General features: G+C 34.7%; 1 protein-coding gene and 1 long non-coding RNA gene across 2 annotated transcripts in view; both read left to right on the forward strand.

Annotated features, from left to right (window-relative positions):
* Positions 1-326: 326 nt before the first annotated feature.
* On the forward strand, positions 327-6,684 carry LOC144437508 (uncharacterized). The gene is made up of 3 exons (XR_013481016.1): positions 327-347; positions 808-903; positions 6,662-6,684. It is a non-coding gene; the product is annotated as an uncharacterized LOC144437508 (long non-coding RNA).
* Positions 6,685-8,795: 2,111 nt separating this feature from the next.
* The window catches only part of LOC144438113 (adhesion G protein-coupled receptor L3-like), a 31,513-nt gene continuing 17,218 nt past the window's right edge, over positions 8,796-23,090 (forward strand). Inside the window, exons 1-6 of the mRNA XM_078127142.1 lie at positions 8,796-8,823; positions 9,108-9,235; positions 14,979-15,170; positions 19,559-19,606; positions 22,118-22,253; positions 22,862-23,002. Of these exons, the coding sequence (XP_077983268.1) occupies positions 8,796-8,823; positions 9,108-9,235; positions 14,979-15,170; positions 19,559-19,606; positions 22,118-22,253; positions 22,862-23,002 (673 nt within the window). The remainder of the gene's footprint in view (positions 8,824-9,107; positions 9,236-14,978; positions 15,171-19,558; positions 19,607-22,117; positions 22,254-22,861; positions 23,003-23,090) is intronic.

The raw sequence follows: 23,090 nt of genomic DNA on the forward strand, positions 1-23,090 counted from the left end.
TTGGTATTAGGGGTTTAAATTTGAGATTTACGGAGTGCATTCGTATGGAGTGTATACCTGCAGATAGTCTACATTGTGTCTGCAAACAACGATATACTGTTATAATATCTTTGATGAAACACTATCTGATGATGTTGTAACCTTGTCAACATCCATATTCTAATAATATTCATGTTTTGCATTCAAAGAATCATTAGGCCCCTGGGCAGGAGCATGTAAAATGAATCCCGGGGGAGGAGGCTATGGTGGTAAGGGAGGTGGAAGTTATAACGATAGTGGTATAGTGTATGGTGGTGCCTACAAAGCGTATGATGAATCCCCCGTTGTCGTACTTGGAGGAAGCGCAGGTATGTATAACTAGAACAATTTCAATTTCAAAAGTCACATTACATTATCAAATATTTGTTATAAAAGAATTTCGCTCCATAATCGTGTAAATTGCAAGAATAACGAATACTATAAGCCACGAGAATATAATTGACATTCGTCGTTTTAGTTTATCGTGGATACCGAAAAGCCGTTGCTTTGTTAGACAATGCGTGCATTGCTTCCTTCGGGCAATATGACGTTCCCATGGCGCCAATAGTTCACATATCAGCACAGTATATTTTGTATCGATACATGAACACCACAATGCCTAATTAAACACAACGATGTAGCCAGAAGTCTATCTTAGTCAGCATGATACCCAAGACAAGTGGGATTTAAGGGGTAAATGGCTTGTCGTGATATTTTACAGATAGCAACAAATGGTGATATCAGCTGAAATATGTGTTACAGTTACCTTATGTTTTTATGCTTTTACAGGTGGTAATATTCATCCCACTGATAACTCATCAACTCCGATGTATACCAGAGGAGGAGGGTCTATATATGTAAAAGCGGCACAAACAATAATGTTAGGTAAGCTTAGAAACAAATAGTATAGGTAACGAAATTCATTTTCAGGTAAAAGTACAAATTGCTAATCATTTCCTGGGACATGGGCTTCTTACATGGCAACCTACTCTGCTATTCAAAGTAATCATCAAATGATATTTGATAGCACTTTAAGAAATTTAAATGAAAAATTCATCAGTACATCAAAGGGTTGCTTGAATAAGCCCCATCATGTCAAATGTACAAACTGTTTTCATAGTTTTTTAGTCACGAATAGTAAATATACAAAAGATACACCAATCTTTAAAAGAAACGCCTGCTGGCTACGAAACAACCTAATTGGCTGGTTAGATTTTTTTTTTTTTTTTTTTTTTTTTTTTTTTTTTTTTTTATTAATACAGAAACAAACGAAAAAGAACTACAGCACATACGAGAAAGGAAAACACAACACACAACCAAACAAACAATGCTGTCCCTAGCTACAAAAAAAAAATAATTTAGACCAAGTCATGGTAACTAAAGAATCTGTTAAAGCAAACTTGAAAGAAATACGTTAGTTGAGATTATCTAACAATGACCATTTCTGATGAAAATTATCTTGCCTGTTATTTCTAATAGCAACTTGTTTTTCAATCTTATACAACTGTTTGAGATGTTCGATAAAAATATGGAATGAAGGTAATACTGCAGATCTTCTGGCCTGGAAAACAAACTGCTTGGCTTGAATCAAAATGTAATTAAGAATAACTGGATAGTTCGTAGACCCATACAGAATTACATCAGAGTCGATATTAATTTGTACATTTGTTAACGTGTTCCACCATGTCTTAAAGTGTACCCAAAAACCGGCTAATACTATCTCACATTCACAAAATAGGTGAAGGATAGTTTCACTGTAATTTGAGCAAAAAGAACAGGTTTCACTACTTGTAATACCCCATTTCTTGAGCCAATAATTAACAGCAAGATAATTCTGCAAAACTTTGTGTTGAAAGATCTTGGATTTGGTATCCATTGATACAATGTGTGGTCGAAGATAAATATCCATCCACTCTGAGTCAGTATTCTCTCTGGTATTTATGGTCAATTGAGAGAGCCGAGGTTTCTTGAAGGTAATGTGTTTAGAGCTAAGTACAAACTGATAGATATTTTTTGAAGAGGAGCTCAAGAGTTGGGAATGAGAAATGTTTTTTCCACTAACAGCTTGCATTTTGCCCGCTTTTATCAAATTTACAAGCGCCGCCCAAACACAAAAGTACCTGCAAGAAACACCTCGATTTACCCACACCTCGAAAGGAATAGTTCTATTTGTAGCTTCGAAAAGATCACCTGGGTACCAGATGCCTGCTTGCATCATATTTCTATTGAACACTTCCTTACCACCAATTTGAAAATATTTGTTATTCCAAAGGAAATCAGTATGCAGGGACTGCTCCAAATCATTTCGTACCAATAACCAAGATCTTAACAAATCTTTATAGAAATTCGGAAGTAATAACTTGTTTACGTCAAAATTGCAATACAAGAGCAAATGAAAACCTCCATACCTTCTGGCAAATGAATCTGCAAAGAACTTCCAAATTGACTGGGAGGGATTAAGGTATCTTTTGATCCACATAACCCGGGAAGTCATCACAATGGACTCGAAGTCCGGTACTTTCAGACCTCCATTTTTAAAGTCAGAAACCATTGTTACCCTGTTAACCTTTTCCCGCTTCCCTGCCCATATGAATCTGAAAATTAATCTTTCAATTTGCTTCAAGTACTCACGAGAAATTGGTAAAAGAGATACCACATAAGAAAATTTAGAAATTATAAATGTTTTACAGAGTTGAATTCGGCCGAGGAGGGTTAAACCCCTAGTTCTCCAGATATTGAAACAACCCCGGGCCTCATCGATTTTATCCTGAAAATTAAGTTTGTTCGAATTCATGTCATCATATGAAATATAAATTCCCAAAAGTTTTAGCGGTCTATCAGGCCATGAAAGATCTAGGGGTTTCAAATCAATGTGTCTGTTAGACCCAATCCACATTGCCTCTGTCTTTTGTTTATTAATAACAAGGCCTGACATATTACCAAAATGGTCAAGCAGAAAAAGGAATTCCTTTGCAGAACTAATGTCAGAAAGTAAGGCTGAGGTGTCGTCAGCATACTGGGCTAACTTGGTTTCTCTCTTATCAATGGAGATACCTTTAATGTTTTCACTTTGTCTTACAGCAATAGCCATTAATTCAATTGCAATAACAAATAAATACGGAGATAGGGGGTCACCCTGACGTGAACCTCTAGCAACTGGAAAATATCCTGAGGTCACTCCATTGTTAACAATACAACTTGAAATACCTTTATGGAATGTGGAGGTCCATCTGATGAAGGAATCCCCAAAATTAAATTCCTTTAGAGCGAGTTCAAGAAAGGGCCACTCAATAGAATCAAAAGCTTTCTTAAAATCAACACATAATAAAACACCTGGAATATCGTAATCTTTTGTGTACTGTAAAATGTCAAGAACTGTGCGAATTGTTTCACCAATATACCGGCCCTTGACATAACCCGTTTGATTCTCACTGATAATACTCGGTAATACTTCCATGATTCTGTTTGCAAGAGCCTTGGAACCTATCTTATAATCTACATTTAAAAGGGAGATTGGTCGCCAGTTACCGAGCTCCAACCTATCCTTTCCTTTATCAATTAAAGTTATTACTGCTTGTTTCTGAGAGTTACTTAATTCACCCTTATCATACGCGTCATTAAGAGAATTAACAAGATAGGGGCCTATCCAGGACCAAAATTTACTGTAAAATTCCACCGTTATACCGTCATTACCCGGCGTTTTATTAGCTGGCATAGCACTTAAGGCTTTGAAACATTCGGCCACAGTGAGTTTGCCGTCGCAGCTGTTACGCTGGTCTGGGGTCAACTTGGGAATATGCAAATCTTTAGAAAAGTAATTGAAACTGTTTGCAGAGCACTGACATTTTGAAGAATACAGGTCAGTGTAGAAATCTGCCTGCATCTTTAAGATTTCATGCGGGTCAGTAGTTACACTGCCATCTTTCATCCTTAACTTCCTAATATGTTTCTTTGAAGAATTACGCTTTTCTAAACGCAAAAAATATGCATTGCTCTTTTCACCTTTTTCATGCCATCTAACTTTTGCTCTCAACATTAAGCCTTTAGTTTTGTAATCATCAATTTCTTTCAGTTCTTGCTCCATTCTTCTCATTTCTAATTGAATCCTTTCTATTTCAATCATGTCTTTCGTCTCAGCCAGACTATATTCAAGCTTACTGTAGCCCTTCTCCAATTCGGCCTCGGCTGGTTAGATTTATTAATGCCATTCTGTTCTCCAAAATCAGGTAATACTTAAAGATAACTTTGAAGACAGGTATTTCAGTAGAGCACGTGTAATGCCCTTGAACTTTTCGATCGTTCCTAAGTCCTTGAATTGATATATGCTACTTCTAAAGAGTGCCGTCTTCCTGTTTTTATTCATTAAGCGACAAAAAGCATTGAGTTTTATTAAGTGTGGAAATCTGTTAAGATAGGTTTATAAATGGAATGACTATATGGGCAGGATATGAAAAAGGAAAGTAGCACATGTTGAAGCATGGTTTTTATCCTGAACTGCCTTTTATTAATGATTTTGATGTATGGGCTCTATATCTTTCTTTTTGAAGACATATGATTTGGCCTATGGATACGTATACGTGTTATTTAGGGATCAATGCTAACTCGGACACACGTTATATAATTGTGTTGCTGAAATATCATTTATATGTCTTTTTTGCGAATAGCGAGGAATATTTCTGGAAAATCAGCTGAGAGAGAGAGAGAGAGAGAGAGAGAGAGAGAGAGAGAGAGAGAGAGAGAGAGAGAGTGTGTGTGTGTGTGTGTGTGTGTGTGTGTGTGTAGTATAGCAGAGCATTTTATAGCTTCCTTCTTCGGAATCGTGCTCAGGCACTTCACTTTTCTATCAGAAATGAGATTAAGTATTTTTCCCCTATATGTATAACTAATTTATATTTTCACTATCCTGATTAAGGCCTTAAAAAATGTGTGGTTCCGATTACGCTCAATTCTAACATAGGTTGGGTAGGGCGATTTTTTCGGGGGTGGTTTTTTTTCATGTGTCACTGTCTAGTTCAGGTAGTTATGTTTTTCCGTTGTTTTCCGTATGGTCTCCGTGTTATTGGTTTCATCCCACTACAGATTGGAGAAAACATTTTATACTCTCTAAGTTGACGTCAGTTTCCGCATCCTCTATTTCTCGCGAGACTTCCACAATTTTCGCGATTTTCTTTCATTTGCGAATACTAAAAAGAGAGTTTAGGGTCGGCAGTGAAAAAAAATAGGTTGGGTCGAGTAACCGGAACAAACAAATTTGTTTAGACCTAATACGAACAGAATATGAATCACTTTTAACTCTTATTCCGTCTATCACTCACTCTCTAAAATAAGAGTCTTTTAAATGAGCCACTCATTACAATTATCACACACATATAGACAAGCAGGCTATATATAATATGTAGTCATTATTTTCAATTCTTTCCTCAGAGACTGAACAAAGAAATTTACTTGTAATCAGATTAAACATTATATGAATGAGTCAAGATACGTCAATGCTCTGTCGCCAGTCGCAAATCGAGATAACGCAAAGAGTTACAGAAAAAGCCATTTTATCATAGAATGCCTGCGAAAGAATCGGAGATATTTAAGTCTCTCAACCAAAACACGTGCAACCTATGTTCAACAAAGGTTTTAGATCTTATCCGTAAAAACATTATTCTATATTCATACAACAGAATTTACATTAGATTATGATATTGACAGAAAGTGAAACCAAAATAACCTGTATAGAAACAGGAGATGTGTCAGATTTGAGAATGATTTTGCGAGTTAGTTATGTTGGTATTACCGATTTTGTAGAATATCTTAGGATTTACTTTCAAGAATTAACGTCACACAAAACATACTTGCTGTAGAATTTCAATCATAATACGGTTATGTTACTTTGTCATAATTCTCCCGTCAAATGTATTACTATAGTATTAAGAAGCTTTTTACAATGAAAATTCATATATCGTGAATGATTGAAACTGATATTGAGAAATTATTGTAAAAAAGAATAATGATCTTGCAATATCATCTAGTTATAGTCAATCTAGAATTAGAAGTAAATTTGTTTTCCGTTCTCCTGCGTCCAAGGGCTGTAATGAAAATGATTACAAAAATTGGATGATAAGCCCGCATGCCATTGAACGATTACTAAACATGATATAAGTATAAGTCTTAAACACTGTTATCAGTACTAAAGCCTGGCATGGGAAATACATGGCATACAGTTTTAAGTCACAAAATGTATTAGACTGCATGTTTCCTGAGATGCAATTTTGTCATCTAGGACAATTATAAAATGTATAATTTCCTTTTTGCCTGTTGTCAACAAGATGGTTAATCAAACCATACAAACAAGTTGAACTTAGTTCGGCATCTAGACAAACATTTCGGTTTGAAAGGACATGAGAAACAGATCTGAGATCCAAGTCGTCATTTCTCACACCATTATTATACTTACATTGCTGTGATATTTATTTTCAATGTCATATCCACGACATGTGATATGTCACACAGTAAAGACAACACAACATATAATTGCATTGCATATGATCACAGCTCATTACTTTGAAAGTAATTTGTGTCGATATTACGATACTTTCCACACGTTCTTTTATGCCAATAATACATCAATGAATTTTATTTATCTGTCTTTCAGACAGCAGGATCTCAGCTAGGGGACAATCGGGCAATATCATCATGAACGTATCTGATGTCAGTTTGTGTGCTGGTGGGGGCAGTGGCGGCAGAATACGTCTAGAAGCCCAGACTGTTCATTTTACTTCGGATGGTGTTCTCGATGTCACGGGTGGTAATGGGAGTTACAGGGCTGATAACGATACCTTCTGTGGTGGCGGCGGAGGAGGTGGAATTGTTGATGTAGTGATTACTAGTCATGTGACAGGACATTTTGCCAAGTTGAAAGAACATCTGGATGGCGGACATGGATATCCTGAAAGTGGAGAATCTGGATACCTTGATATCAAAGGTAAATGCTTTAAAGGATATTGGAACAATACGTTTATCACAGGCAGACAGACAGACAGACAGACAGACAGACGGACGGACGGACGGACGGACGGACGGACGGACGGACGGACGGACGGACGGACAGACAGACAGACAGACAGACAGACAGACAGACAGACAGACAGACAGACAGACAGACAGACAGACAGACAGACAGACAGACAGACAGACAGACAGAATTGAATTGAATTGAATGCGAGCGAGCGGGTGGTTGGGCGAGCGAGTGAGTGCTCAATGTGGGAATGGTCAATGTGCTATATGACTGTGTACAATGACACACGGAACTAAAACAAAGAAAACAACCCAAAGGCAAACAACAAAAATGCCCATACTAGTACTTCCACTTGTAACATTGTCTTATATGTCATACGTTGTAATACATGCGATACGCAATTCACATGCACTGGTATGTCAAAAGGTGGCATTGGATTCCGTGAAGAATCGATAAAATACACTTTTTGTATACCTACTTCAGTGGAAGACATTATAAAGTGTAACCTTGTTTGTTTGACATGACCAGATTAAACAATTCTTTATTATCATGACACAATCATATTTCAAGAATATCCATCCTTGGATAGATAGAGTCAATTACATTGCCATTACTCTAACACTCAAATTGTTTATCGTGGACAGATTTTTCATTTTGTTTCCAATTCGCTAGAGAGTTAGCGTTAATGCGTAAATGATATTTCGAACTTTTCCATCGCCATTATTCAAAGTAAACAAGATTGTTAATTTGAGAGATCAAGTACATGTAACGAGATCAAAAGATTAACTTTAGTTTTAGATTGTGGTCTGAAATATGTATCCTACCTTATAAGCTTACGTGTTGTTAATATTATAATCTCGTATAATTTCTTCTGTTCTCGCTGGATCGACGTCTCGTTCTGCAGTATCTTGACGAAAGAATTATTCAAACTTATTTTTGATGGTAAAAATTCAATTTATAGACAAGACTTTCACATATGTTGATTAGAAGAATATACATTATAATTGAAATTTCCGACGTCTTTGTAAATTTATGATAGCAGAGACACGACATCATGAGTATAAGTTCTAGCTTTGAGATTTGCTGAAACTATATCAGTAATGAATATATAGCATGATGACTAGAGAGACTGGGAGACCATGGAGATTGTGGTGACGAGAATCCAACGACTGTGATGGGGTTAAAGTAAAGCAACAACAATCTTCCCCTTAGAAAATATATGCAGTGATACTGTAAGGAAAACGTACCTGTCCAGTATTTCAACATATTTGCCTTTGTTGATTATTTTCTGAACATTCTTAGCTGGTATTTCCAATTGTTATAATTATAGCGTTTTGGCAATTGTAACAACCAATTTCCCAAACATGCTCATTGAACTTGAATTCCTGAACTGTCTCGCCATAGAGAAGATAAAATGCAACATACGTCATAACAAATATAACTTTAAAATTGTATCTAAAGACAGTGGCGGTTTAATAAATGTGTAAGGAGAACGTCGTCTGTGCATGCCGTGGATGACATGTTTCATTGATTTGGACAATATCAAACATTTGAGCAATGGTTTGAATGTTTTAATTCTTACTATGCTGTTAGAGTTGATTATCTTTGTTATCCGTTTCAATTCTAGCAAAACAGTTGAACACTGCTGGCGGAGGTGGTGGTGGTGGTGGTGGTGGTGGTGGTGGTGGTGGTGGTGGCGGCGGAGGAGGGGGAGGAGAAGGAGGAAACGGAGGTTAGTAGAATGTAGTTTGATCACATAACACTTGTAGCCATGAAATACCATCGGGAGAAAATCAGAAGTAAAGGTTGTGGTGTACAATCATTGCTGACTTATTAGTGTTGGTGCACCGTTGAAATTACGTTTTGCCTAAGCTGATAACCTAACCAATAACAATATTTAAACCTAAATGGAATCTGTCTGAATGTTGATTCTTTAATGAATATAAATGGATCGAATTTTCAACATGCTTCTATATCTATTTATCGTTAGTATATGTTCATGGTGTTAAACACGCAGGCAAGGCAAGTTGCAGTGATGCCTTTTGACAGTACGTATTTATGATTTTCTTTTATTTGTTTTCAGACGTAAACTGTCCGAGTATGAGCGAAGCTCCAACAGTAACAGTTTCGAACTACACGACTTTACCATCGGCATCAACAACAGCATTTCCTCAGTGTGCAAGCATCAGCTCTTGTGATATTCTTCAACAGGTAAAAAGAAATAAAGTCTTGGTACAGACGTGGTGATAATCTTTTCAAATTATCGTCCTATGTTTTGACCCTGTCACCTCTTTGAGTTACAAGGCAATATTTGGATCATGCAAAAGGAAGGCAAATTTGACTTTGCTGCACAATATGGTGGAAATCCAGAAATAAACAACAAATATACCGGTATCTTGCAACTAAAGCAACTATAATTGAACAACGCTCTATTAATAATGAACAATACTAATATATGCACTAATTTTGTGATGACTGACTGCGTATTTAACTTGCAAATTCTTTGTTAATATATAAGTCCCTCTCGAGAGAACCGGAATATGTGTTTGAAATATATTTTACATTATTTTCACTTTAATATTCAAAACAACAGGGTGGACTGAATCGAAAATGCATATTCAATTTTGATGCAGGCTATAAACATGAAGTTATTCTGAAATTCGTGAACGTACATACATGCATATAGCACATCCTTCCCTCCAGCATGTAGAGACGACGTGTCAAATTCGTTTAAACGGTCATCTAATGGTGAAATTTGAGGATATTTCATTTTTCAGATACAAATGTCAATATAACAGAATCAAATGTCCACTAAAACGACAATGACTTCAAAAACATCGAACATAGATTAAGTTTTTAGAGGCCAAATGAAACATTTCAGTCCTGCTCAGGTCTACAATTATAAAACCCAGTATGTGTCATGCGGTAATTTGAGAACGTGTTTACACATTACAAAGTGAGTAAGTGAGAAATGATTCACACGTCTTCACGTTTACAGAAGAAGGAAAAAACTAACTGAGATCTTCTCCCATTAAACAATGTTTGATGACTAGGTACACACAAGATCTTAGCAAACAGTGATAAAAATGTATTGTTTACTCTTTAGTACTTTAATTTGAAGCAAGGGCATAAACTTCAATCAATCAAGTTCACAGAGTAAATCAACAAATATGTCGGTACTTCATCAAGCAGTCCATTAATGGCGTGAAATGTGAAGTGTACAGAAAAGTGTCAGTTCGATCACAAGAACTGTTATCAAACCCCAATAGCTTTACATCCACCTAACAACCTGTTTTAGTCTGCTCGGTAGAGTTTCCTTATTATTCTGTACACGAACAAAATGAAAAGATTTGTAAATTGAACTGTAACAAAAAAGAGCCAAACACAAACCATCCCAAACTTTCAACGACATGAATTATATCTTGCAATGAAAATTATCGTGGGAAAGGTGAAGACACGGTTTTGCAATCAGGTAATAACATCTCAGCCTGGTTTATCATTATCGACTGCTGCACTCTTTTGAATGAAATATCCGGTAGTTCAACTGCCTACGTTTTCCTCTCCTCTCACAAATAATCATTTTTGAAAGCAAACGGAAGATAATGAACAGTGGACGTGACAATCGAGTCACGCACGGTCCCCAGGAGAACCCATGAGGTAGATCCCGGTTAAGGTATGAGTTATGCGATCCGTACACTCGTTCTTATCATGGATCTTATGATCAAAGTACACGACATACTCATATCTAGAGGGGCAATGTTCCCAAGGGAGAAAATGTATGCTAATTTGTAATCTGAGTGGTTTAGGGTGTATTTGCTTTGATGGATAGCCTAAAATGGAGATTGTACTTTCTAAATTGGAGATTAAGAACTCTTTCCGACCTCAAATTGAATGTACGTGTCGATAGTAAATGGCAATTTTCTTACAAGCAACCAATATTGATACACTCAACTCTTGACAGGTACAGCACATTTACGAAGATAACTGTACAGGTTTTCGTCGTCTAACCTTAATCAGGAGAATATCACAGTGATGCGGCATGTTCTTTTTAATCATTCTTTTATTCGATGTTATTTAGAATCAAGAAACTTATTACAAAAGGTATTATGATTCTGATAGCACTGCACGTGTTAGTGATCCATCTGTATTAAACTTGTCAGGCTTCGGTCTGCAAAGATTTAGCAGCTTCTGTGTTACCAATCATGTATAATCTTAAAGTCAAGGTCAAAAGGTTTCCTAACATCCCCTGAGAATTTAAGATTTAAAAACCTCCATTTCGTTCTTGCAGTACTATATTTAACATTGCACTCAGAACTTCCCTTGTTCTGATTTGTGGTAAACTTATTACACCAATACCAATGGACGCAGCTAGTTATCTCAATAGTATTAGCAGATAAACTCGAAGTCAGAATAGAATAGGATAGCTTTATCTCTGTATTTGTCAAATCATGTACTCTTCTCACTGATAAATATATATAGAGAGAGAGGTTTCCAAGGTTAGAGCAATAGATACTTGGTAAGAAAAGGTATCTAAATTCGTTATCGACATTAATTGCATTCATGTCAGGGATTTAGGTTCTGTATATGGATCACCTTCAGATTTGTCAAAACACCTTGTGATTCGTATTGTAGTTGCCGAAATGGACCGAACATAGAGCTGATGTGTTCCTTTGACAATGTCGTCGAATGAAAGCTTTCGTGAATATTTGCTACTTGAGTTTGTAGTAAAAGTCACAGCAGTTGTACAATTAAATGTATCGGCCATCAAGATTTCTAGTTTGAACTTATTTACGTCTATAATGACACTACACGAATAGAGCGAGACAAAGTAGAAAGAAATGAACACTTTTCTCAAACAAATTGTGTATTGCATTACGGCCATTCTGACTTTCGGTACTACCCCTGTGGTATGGTCATTACATATAGGTTTGAATATATACATTTCGGTTTTTAAGACCAAAATATACACATTTCTTTAATGTACCAAGTATCGGCACACTTCAAAGGGATCGCTGAATACTTGATAACAGTTCATGATATGCACAATCAATGTATTCACACATTACATGCAGATGGTCAGTTTCTATATTTCACAGGGGTACTTGATTATCGTAGATGTTACAGCAAAACAATCCCCCCCCCCCAAAAAAAAAAAAAAAAAAAAAAATCATAGATATAATGCTAAGCATTAAGTGTTATATCAGGCCGGTAATTATTACGATATATCAGAGTTTTCTTGAGGAAAGACGGCTCTCTTAGGTTAATGTACAAACGCTGTGTAGTGAAGTCAGACCAGTCAGATTACATCACCCCTCCCCTCCGCCATTAAATCGACCGACAAAAGGTCAATAGTAAAAACCTCAGAACAAAAATAACTATTCAATCAGCTTGAGACACCTGAACTTTAAGGGATGACCTTAATGTAATTTTGAATGATTGATTACTAATTATAAGTCCATCCGTTGTCAGCTAAATATACCATTGCGCAAAATACTTTCCTACTAGTCTTCAAAATTAAAATGGATTTGCAAATGTATTGGAAATTGAGAAAACAATTTATAAGAGTAACATTATCGTCTACAAATTAAAAGACCCGATGTCACTACATCAATCACATCGATTATCGAATTAGTCTCACAGCCGGAGATTGAAAAATAATACGATCAAAAAAATTGATAGAGAAAGATAAATTTTCCTTTAATACGACGCCATCATCAAAGTAACAATCCACATCATCCTTTATTATAATGACAACTTTAGCATCGATATTATTCCAGTAGTTGTTATTTTGTATATAATTTCATAATCATGTTACCAAAACTATCTTTCTTTAAGAACAATTCTCTCGCCATTTTAAACAAGAAAACTTTTCGTCATAGTCATTTTTATTTTTATTTAAAAAAAAAAAAAAAAAAAAAAAAACCTTCACATCCAATATGCTCAGAAATGTCTATATTCTTATCCTCAATATCTTTTTAATCTGTTTACACAGCGGTCTTCTTTGTTCTGTATATTAAAATATACAATAGCGTTCACATTGCCATTTGAAAGTTGCGATCAAATTGAGAAATTTCTTTTTATTTCCTGAAGTGTGTGTAATCACCTCATCGAGCCATTACGTCGGTATGTATTATTGCATCGCTTCGTTTCTGGATTAGTAATAAACTAATATTGAAATTATAAATAAGGACGGTTCCGTAAGAGGATATAAAGATGTACTTTATGGTCATTCTCAATACTGATTGTTAATACATTAAAATGTAATAAGACCTAGCAGTCACTGGGCATGACACGATAACCCTGCCCAGTAAATTAAATAGTGTCCCTGTTGATAAGAATTTTAATTTTTTGGTAAATTCATTTGAAGGTTTTAATGCCAAAAGAGGCTAACTCCATATTTGGTGATTTTTCACTTTCAACAATTATAATTTTGTTCGTGTGTGATTTCTCATCACAGAAAAGATCCACTTGTATTCAAAGATAACTAGGTTCAACGTAAATTAAAAGATCAAGAAAGTCCTAATGACATTTTCTGATAGTTTACTGTTTCTTCTCTCATACCAAAATTGTCCTAGGTGAGCACAGATATGACAAAAAAAAACACGATTTAAATTTGACCTAGGGTCATACAATTACCTAGTGCCAAAATGCGTTTTGGCCTTTTTCTCAAAAGGATATTTTTGTAGTTTGACCCTCATGCTAAGAACCCTTTCATTTCAAAATGGCAATCAATATTTTGATGATTATACTTTACGTTACATATCTTATTACCGTTCTTTCTGACCTGATAATGTTCTGTGAACAGGACTGTAGCTAGTCAGAGTGTGTGGAAACCGGTAGAGCTGAGCTTCGTAGAATAAGGTGGATTCAGTTTTCATTTTTTTTAAAGTAAGTTTCCCCTGCGTTGAATCCAATACAACTTATATCATGAATCATGACACAAACGTCATCTAACTCGATAAAGATATTAATTACTAACACTGCTACATTTTTATCGTCTGACTCAACAAACATCTTAACAGCAGATAGTTGTTGAGCAAAACGATGAAATGTAGCACTGTTGGTAATTCTTTTGTTGAGCCAGACGATAAATATGGTTCGCTGTTGGTAAGATTTTTGTTGAGCCAGACGATAAAATGTAGCAATGTTAGTAAGATTTTTTTGACGAGCCAGTCGATGTTTCGTTAGTATGAAATTAGGTCAATGTGGTCATTTATTAGAAGACTACAGAGACAATATTACCTACATGAATAGATTACACCCTGATATTCTTCTGATCGAATAAATCATGGCAGAGACAACAGCATGGAATAAGCTTTCTTTTATTGTTGCTCGTTATTTACGATCGTTGTTTGTGTCGAATATATTGAGCAATTTAGATGTCAGTAAACAATGATAATGTAATAGATCAATCTCTAAGAATTGTAATCTTGAATGTGTGTGTACACCATTGAAAGATGACACGTCGTTAATTGGGTTGTTCATATGATTGAGTTGAAATCGGTCAAATAATCTAGTTCTGTGGCCATTGATTTTTCTTATGTTATTATATGTGGTAATGTCTATTTAATGCTAATTTGTCCCCTCTTTCCCTCCGTTTACCAATGTTTCTTCATTCTCTCAACCCTTGTCAAACAATTTCGATTAATTTAAAACCCTTCTCATCGATCAATTCGTATTTCCCTTTTATCTAGAATTTCCGTTTTTCCGTTTCTAACATAGCAACAAACAATTTATTGTTGATGAGTGTTATTGTACAAAACGTCGACTATATCGTTAATCACCACCACCACCACCACCACCATCATCATCATCATCATCACCATCATCGTCATCTTTTATCACATCTCCCCTCTTTCTCCTACTCTTTTATTTCCTTTGATTTTTTGTTAAGTATAATAGTATATATAATATAAAGTACATTCAAGTATTTAATTTCGTTTAATCTTTGCAGTTGGGAAATAGACCAGACTTGTCTCCGTACAACTTTGGCTTGTACTTGACAGTGCTGCTGAATCAAATAAGAGAGACATATGAGTTGACACCATCATCACTAAATCAGCTTGTCAGCATTGTACATCTTTTGATTGATCTGACCCCTATCGACATTTTACGATATCAACTTGACAGAGAAGTGTACATAAAGGTAGGCATTAAATTGTCTTTACTACCAAACTAACATATTTACGTGGCGTACCATGCAACGTATTTGTAACAATGAAGCCTTCTAAATATTCAAAGGTGTATGTTTAGTGCAAAGGTCTTTGAATAAATTCATGTTGATAGTTTGCAGCCGACATTGCACTGAAACACTGTTTACGTATATACATTGTCCACAGCATTTGTTACATGTACTCATGTATGTTTAGTTTCAAGTTACTGTGAGAGAGTACTTAAATTTGATAAGTTGGAAAAATGAAATATGATAGAAACCGCCTGGCAGAATGATACTATCACCGGCCTTGCAATGGGTTGCAATTGCAAATACGTGTATATACTTGAAATATAGTGATGATACCTCAGTGACGTCAAAAGAAATTTGTACGCACGTTGTGCATACTTTACTTCATTGTTGTGTACAAGTATTTGTGTCATGTTTTCACGACAGTGAGTGTGATTAAAGTGAGAGTGGTTGCATAAATCAACATTCAGTCAAAAGATGAATGAAACCTCGAATTATTGTGAGATAACCAGAAATTCAATTCTCTGTAAAGTTCGAAAAAGTCACTTTAAGTTATTATAATCGCTAATCAAATAAATGTGCACAAAGCGAAAGCAGAGGAAACTTATGTAACGCGGTGTATTCGTAAGCATGTACTATTTTGGATGAAAATATATATGCGACGAATTGAATTCGTTATTCTCGACAGAACATCATTGTTCATGAACAAATTGTTAGAGAATAAACCTGAAGGTTCATGTATACAGCAGGTGTATTTGAAATTACTGTTAATGGCTTATATAAAATAGACATGACAGACAGACAGACAGACAGCCTGACTGACTGACTGACTGACTGACTGACTGACTAACTGATACACAAAAATATAAACCGAAAAGACAGTCACTCACTCACTCACTCACTCTGTCAGTGAGCGAGCGAGTGAGTGAGTGAGTGAGTGAGTGAGTGATCGATGAGTGAGTGAGTGAGCGAGCGAGTGAGTGAGTGAGTGAGTGAGTGAGTGAGTGAGTGAGTGAGTGAGTGAGTGAGTGAGTGAGTGAGTGAGTGAGTGAGTGAGTGAGTGAGTGAGTAAGCGAGTCAGTCAGTCAGTCAGTCAGTCAGTCAGTCAGACAAATGACAGAAAGTGAACAGAATGTCACTTCCAATATCCGTTGTGCATTGGATACCACAGGTTGTAATAAAATTTGTAAACCAGCTTTACTTGTTGACCGAATTGCATTGATCCATGGGCAGGATGTCAGAACCAATGAACTCTGTAATTGACAATAATCTACTTTGTAGCTGTTGCTTGATTGATACCACTACAGGAAATTAATGAATTAATTATTCATCACCTCCATAATGTACGTAAAGTCTATTCTTCTCTGTCCATCCTCTAGTCACATAAAAAGTAATATATTCGATGTCGACAATGACAAATGAAATGCAACTAGAGACACATTGGAGCACTTTATAGTCTTCTTTCCATGTTTTAAATTTAACAAACACGACAAGGGATTTGCTTTAGATTTGTGATTTGATTATTAAACGTGACAATAAACATCTATTCATGAATTCTCTTGTGGAACTGTCAAGAGGAACTTTGTCATGGATGTTAAAATGTCGAATAGACACCTGTTAATTAGAAATGAGCATTTCGAAATAAAACATTGTCCATCAACAAATACATATTGGATTAAACACAACTATTTATATACATTTTAGTAGACGATTGAGACATGACATTCATTATATGAATGTCTTAAACCAAGAACCTACCTTTGGTTATCCATGGGGTATATGTTGTTCACGTTTGTTGCTCATTTCGTTCATTTGACAAGACAGTGTGGATTGTTGCCTTTATCTAGAACTGAAGTAGGGTGAGGAGGGGAGAGAGACAGAGACAGACAGACAGACAGACAGACAGACAGACAGACAGACAGACAGACAGACAGACAGACAGACAGACAGACAGACAGGAGAGAGGGGAGAGAGACGAGACGATACGATACGAGACGAGACGAGACGAGACGAGACAAGTATGATAGATTGACTTTGAGACACTGTTATGCCACAAAACATGTCACCTGTGAGTTCCATGCCCATTATTAAAAAGGTCGCTGATAAGACTCGGATACGCCATGTCATTCACAACTACGTCCCCTGAGATCTATGCATATCCGATAACTTGGAAGTGTTGACGTATAATAATGATTTTTCGTTTGGCTATCAATTTAATTATCAACACGTACAAAATGTTAAACGTGTTTTGAAGTCTAAATGAGGTTGACACACACTTACGTCACACTTATGGAAAGACGGTTGGTGCTCTCTGTAAATGATACACCGTACAAATAAATTTGCAATCTATGTATTGACCGCCAAAATTATTTGTACCTGAATTTTCTGAATTTTCATTTAATAAACTTTTTGTCACTATTAATGATCTTTTAGCCTAAAACATCGATATGTTCATATTAAAAAAAAAAGTTTATGTAAGAATAATCACATTTGACAACATTTGCTGACCTAACAATGCGCCGTGAGAAGGAATGTTTCATAATGTTACATTATTCACAATAGTCCCGTTGAAGGGTTTGAAATTCAAATATTAATAATGTTTGCATATTTATGAAACACAGATAGAGTAAGCAATGACATGTTATTGATGTATGGAGCCATCCAAAGTAATTGAATTATATATTATTGATGAAATTCCATTTTTTTTTAAATTAAAGTTTTAAATGAAAAACATGTTTTCTTAGACTATATATTCATTAGCAACTTGGAACTCACCCAGTGGCATTTGAATGTAGCAATCGTTACTTCGTCGCAATCATGAAGTTACGATTGTCGAGTCATTGTTGCTATAAATATATATTACGAACGTTAATCAAGTTTAGAGTACTGAACGTTAAGTAGGGCATGGCATCACAAACTACATGTTAAGATCTGAGTATTTTATTTCCACCGTCGTTGCAGGGTTATCACAATTCTTCGTACTTAATATCTTGTGATGATTGTGTCTATATATATATATATATATATATATATATATATATATATATATATATATATATATATATATATATATTATATTTATATATTAGAGACATTGTGATATTTACTTACTTACTCTTATATGTATTGTAGTTTGTATTTGATGTGTTGTCGCTAATGAAAACTGTGCCAGTGTCGGGATAAATAAAGTTTCATGTTGATATTTATTTACTTTCGGTCGACATTATGTGAAGTTGAAATGATGAGATATTTTGTTTAGCTGAGTCAATTTAATCAACAGATAAGAAAGAAAAAAATAAGCATTAGAATTTTTTTCATAAACTGATAATTTAGTTATCAAAAAATACAGTTTCAAAAACAATCATAGTTACGGCATACTTATTACAAGTTAAAAACGAGCATAATCTTAAGAATAATACTCACATTATTCACTTGTCTATTGACAGCACAGAGCTGGGTAAAGTTTTCTTCTGGGTAGAGGATTTTATTTCTTTTCTTTTTCGCTATGGTTGCTAGACAGTGAAATAACACAGTTTACCTTACGTTGATTTCTTTATTGAAAAAATGTCTCTCGTTTATTTTTGTGAGTACTTGTTTCTTATTATGATACATTTATGTTTGTTGTTGAAAATTCCAAAACTTTTTTTAATTTATATAATCTTTCGATATGTTTTTGAAAAAAACCGTATTGCCAATTTGGGATAAAAAAAAGTTATTGAATTCAATTTAATATAGAAATATTTATACACTTATATAACAAATGTTATTGAAACTTCGATTAAATATTGTTTAAGTTTGTACATGCAACAAATATTGAAAATTCAGAGAGAGAACTGTTTTCCCGGCATTTGAAGTTCGGACTGTTGGGCATTTGTTCTGCACGATGGTGTGTCTGTAAAACCCTAAATGAGTTTGATATGTTATAAAATGAATTGAAAGATGATTCTTATATTATTTGATGAACACACGAATACTTTTAACCTTCTGATTCTTTATCCTGTCACAGATAATGTGCCAAACTCTGACATTTGACATTTCCTCATGGCGCAGGTGGTTTCTATTCAGGGTGTACACACACAGAGTCAGACCTTTACAGGATATGTTGTAAAATGACGTCAGCTTTAAGATTACGGGTTTGTTTTTTTTACAAAAGCTACGTCATTGGTCTGCAGAATCTTTGATCTACATATGTAACAAAACAGACTGGATGACGTTATAAAAAAGAATGAAGTTGGAATAAATGAAATTCCTTGTGTCACATGCTACATATACTACGAGTGTGAGTTAGCATAAATAATTCTTAGCCGTTTACTCACTCATTGTGTGCATGTACACTTCTTGTATCATTACAGAATGTTGCAGATATACTCGAAGAATTAACCAGTCTTGTAGAATTAATGGTAAGGCTGGGCACATGTTTCAATTTTCTATAATTCCTCAATGCAATATCACAAGGCTTAACCTTATTAATCCGAAATCCGCTCTTTAAAATCCTGACTGTAATCCCTATACAAGAACTATAGGCGATGTATACACCTAGAATTGATAACAAGATTTCTGACGTCACAGGCATACATATGAAACCCTTCAAGCACCCTACTACATCAATTGCATGCATTCCGTACAATGGCACTTACAAGGTGTTGTGCTTTGTTGGGTTGTTCATCCGTCTTTTCTTATTTCATGCTTTACACATATAGCACATAGCTAGTACTGAGATAAAATCAAGCACTTGATTTTACAAGTCAACGAATTAACAAATTATTTTCTTTTGATTAGCATCCACAGCTTTTCATTGATTCAGATGTAAGTTCAGATGTAAGTTTATTAAAGATCATCTGTAGATGTTCCCAAGTTTTTTTTAAAGATCACCACTAGATGTTCCCAACTTCTTTCTACCAAAAATGTAACTAGTATATTTATATAATATATCAGAAAATCAATTGGTAAAGACGATTTGATTTTTGCACAGTTCATTTAGAATTATATTCACTGCAAGTTAAAAGTTCACTACTTGTATTGTTTTTGGTTTTAAAATACCTTCACCTACCTGCAAAGTATATGAATAGTCTATTCACAATAACTTTCATACACACACATTTTGGGATTATCGTGTGCCCTTGTAATGCGATTTGAAATGATACTTTCGATGTCACCAGACTAAGATTGAGTCTGATGATTTGCCAGGATAACAATAAAATTGATTCATTAAATTTCATTAATTAATTAATTAATTATTAATTATTTAAAATAATTTAATTCATTCCTTAAAATCAATCAATCAATCAATCAATCAATCAATCAATCAATCAATCAAATCAAATCAAATGAATTAGTTAATTAAATAATTAATGACAAATTAGTAAGTCATTCAGTCAGCTTGTCCCTCAAATATATGTTCCTTTAAACAATTATTGCTGGCTGTTACAGATAATCATACAAAAAAGTGTCGTCTCTTATCCAAAAATCGGTTAAGGGAAGATAGGTTGTGTATTCTAGTATAACTCGCCTTACCTGTATGTGAGAATGCATTTTTACCATGGCGTGAAAATTACACACCCTAAAAATGTGAACAAATACAAACACTATACATAAATGCATACATCTAAACCAAGAATTACAACACCAAACTACGAATGTATGCTAATTGTTTGGGGAAAAATAGATGGCAGAAAATACAATCAATACTTTATGAATTATTTAAATCACAATCCGTCAGATTACATGGTGCAGACGTAAACTAGTTAGGTTTAATACAAGAATTTGGAGTAAACTGATCAAATTTATTGGTGCGTGAAACAAGTCTGGCAAAAGTAAACTGTTTACATAGAAGTGGCATAATGCGTTTAGTTTGCAAATGTCAGTATGACATATACATAGCAGTAATAATATTTCAGAGAATTGAGAACTTGAAACTTGCTGCTAACTAGAACCACTGCTATGACATCATGAATATTTACAAATAGATAAAAGCTGTGTCTTCAAGCAAACAAACACTCAGCGATGTGCAAACTACTCTTTCTTCCGTGTTTGTGCATGGCTGAGTATCTGTCTGGTGTGATAATCTCCAAGAAGTGCAAATTGTCGCTGTAATCGATCTCCCTGGAAATTATGTGATTAGGGGTATTTCAATTTAGATAAGAGGAGAAGAATGGATAAGATGTCTTTATTTAGTCAATAAAGAGATACTTATATACAGCTGATAGAGAAAGCTAACCAGGGAAAGAGGGGGAAAAGTTTAATATCACCACAAAAATCAACCCGTCAATTGATGATTCTCACACAAAAAATAAATTGTATTTGAACACAAAAATTCATCATTCCGTCGATCAGTCATTCAACCAATGTTGAGTTTTTCCGAGTATGCAGACGAGTACAGGTTTTGGAAAAGGATTTGTGGTATAGCGAGTTATGTGTAACAGCAATACTTCACATTCTAAAGTATATTCAAATTATTGAAAGCGCGTGGGTTATTGGTTCTGTTATTCCAAATTGCAATCAACATTAATGGAAGATGGTGTTACAAAATATAGCACGTAATTCTTCGATATATAACTTTTCTTGTTAAATGTAATTACATTTATTGATGATAGAGCAATAAAGAAATTACAAATCTAATCACAAGTGTATACAATTGAATAACATTCCTCTGATTATTAAACTTTCCTTTAATACGATATATTGTATTATTCTTCCATCCCTATACATATACAACTTTTAGAATGTGTTCTTTCTTTTATTTCTGTTTGGCACAAACAGTTTCAGTTTCTTTACCCCATGTAAATTCGAAACTATAAAAAGTCTCTCAATCAGATTATGATTATATATTTCCAGTGAAAACTTATAATTATTAATGAATTTCTTTAACAAATTATCTTATTATATCTGAATATATAATGGTTTGATTCTAGAATGAAGATCAGGATTATCGAGCCGTTATGCTAATGAACATGATAGAGGAGATTGGATTTCGCATTGGAACAAAAATCAGCTCTCTTGGCACTGATAACGCACCAGAGAAAGTTTCTTTTGTAACCGACTCATTTTGTAAGTATCATATTAAGGCCTAACAAAAAAAATGTGTGGTTCCGATTACGCTCAATGTTAGAATACGTAGGATAGGTAGATGTTTTATTTTTATTTTATTTTTTATGTATGTTTTTTCGTATGTGAGTGTCTAGTTCGAGTAGTTATGTTTTCCGTTGTTTTCCATATGGTCTCCGTGTTATTGGTTTCTTCTCATAGATGTACAGCCATTACAGATTGGAAGAACCGTGTTATATTGTCTTTTTAATTGATGTCAGTTTTCGGATCCATTATTTCTTGCGAAACTTCCACAGTTTTCGTGACTTTATTATTTTTTCTCAAATACGTAAAAGTTTAGGGTCGACAGTGAAAATCTAAGTGGGGTCGGGTAGCCGGAACCAAACAATATTTATCTAAGTGAGGGATTATTTACTTGGTCACATTTGTATTGAAAATAACGTTCACTACAAAAATGAATACAGATGAGTTATCTTTCATTTGCATTCCCTATTCATCACATTTATAAATAACAATTTCTTTTTCATATTTTTAAACCAATTTAGGATTTTCTTTGTTTGCATAATTCAATAGCGATGACGTATTTAAAATACTATCCATTATTTCTCCAGTGATGGAAATTATAGATACCAGCACAGGCAAGTTCCAAGGGACGAAATTTCCTGACCGCAGTCTTCCTATTTTTGGTGAGGAGAAATGGAAAAAGCCAACTGCCGAAATTGAAGTCTCTGAAGCGGATGTTCCGGATGTTGGTTAGTCTGTTTTTATATGTTTATGATTTCGTTGTGTCGTTTTACATCCTATGTATACAAAGAATTGTAATTTCTGACGCAAAGTTGT

This window comes from Glandiceps talaboti, chromosome 7, assembly GCF_964340395.1.
Source record: "Glandiceps talaboti chromosome 7, keGlaTala1.1, whole genome shotgun sequence".
In the NCBI taxonomy this organism is placed as follows: Eukaryota; Metazoa; Hemichordata; class Enteropneusta; family Spengelidae; genus Glandiceps; species Glandiceps talaboti.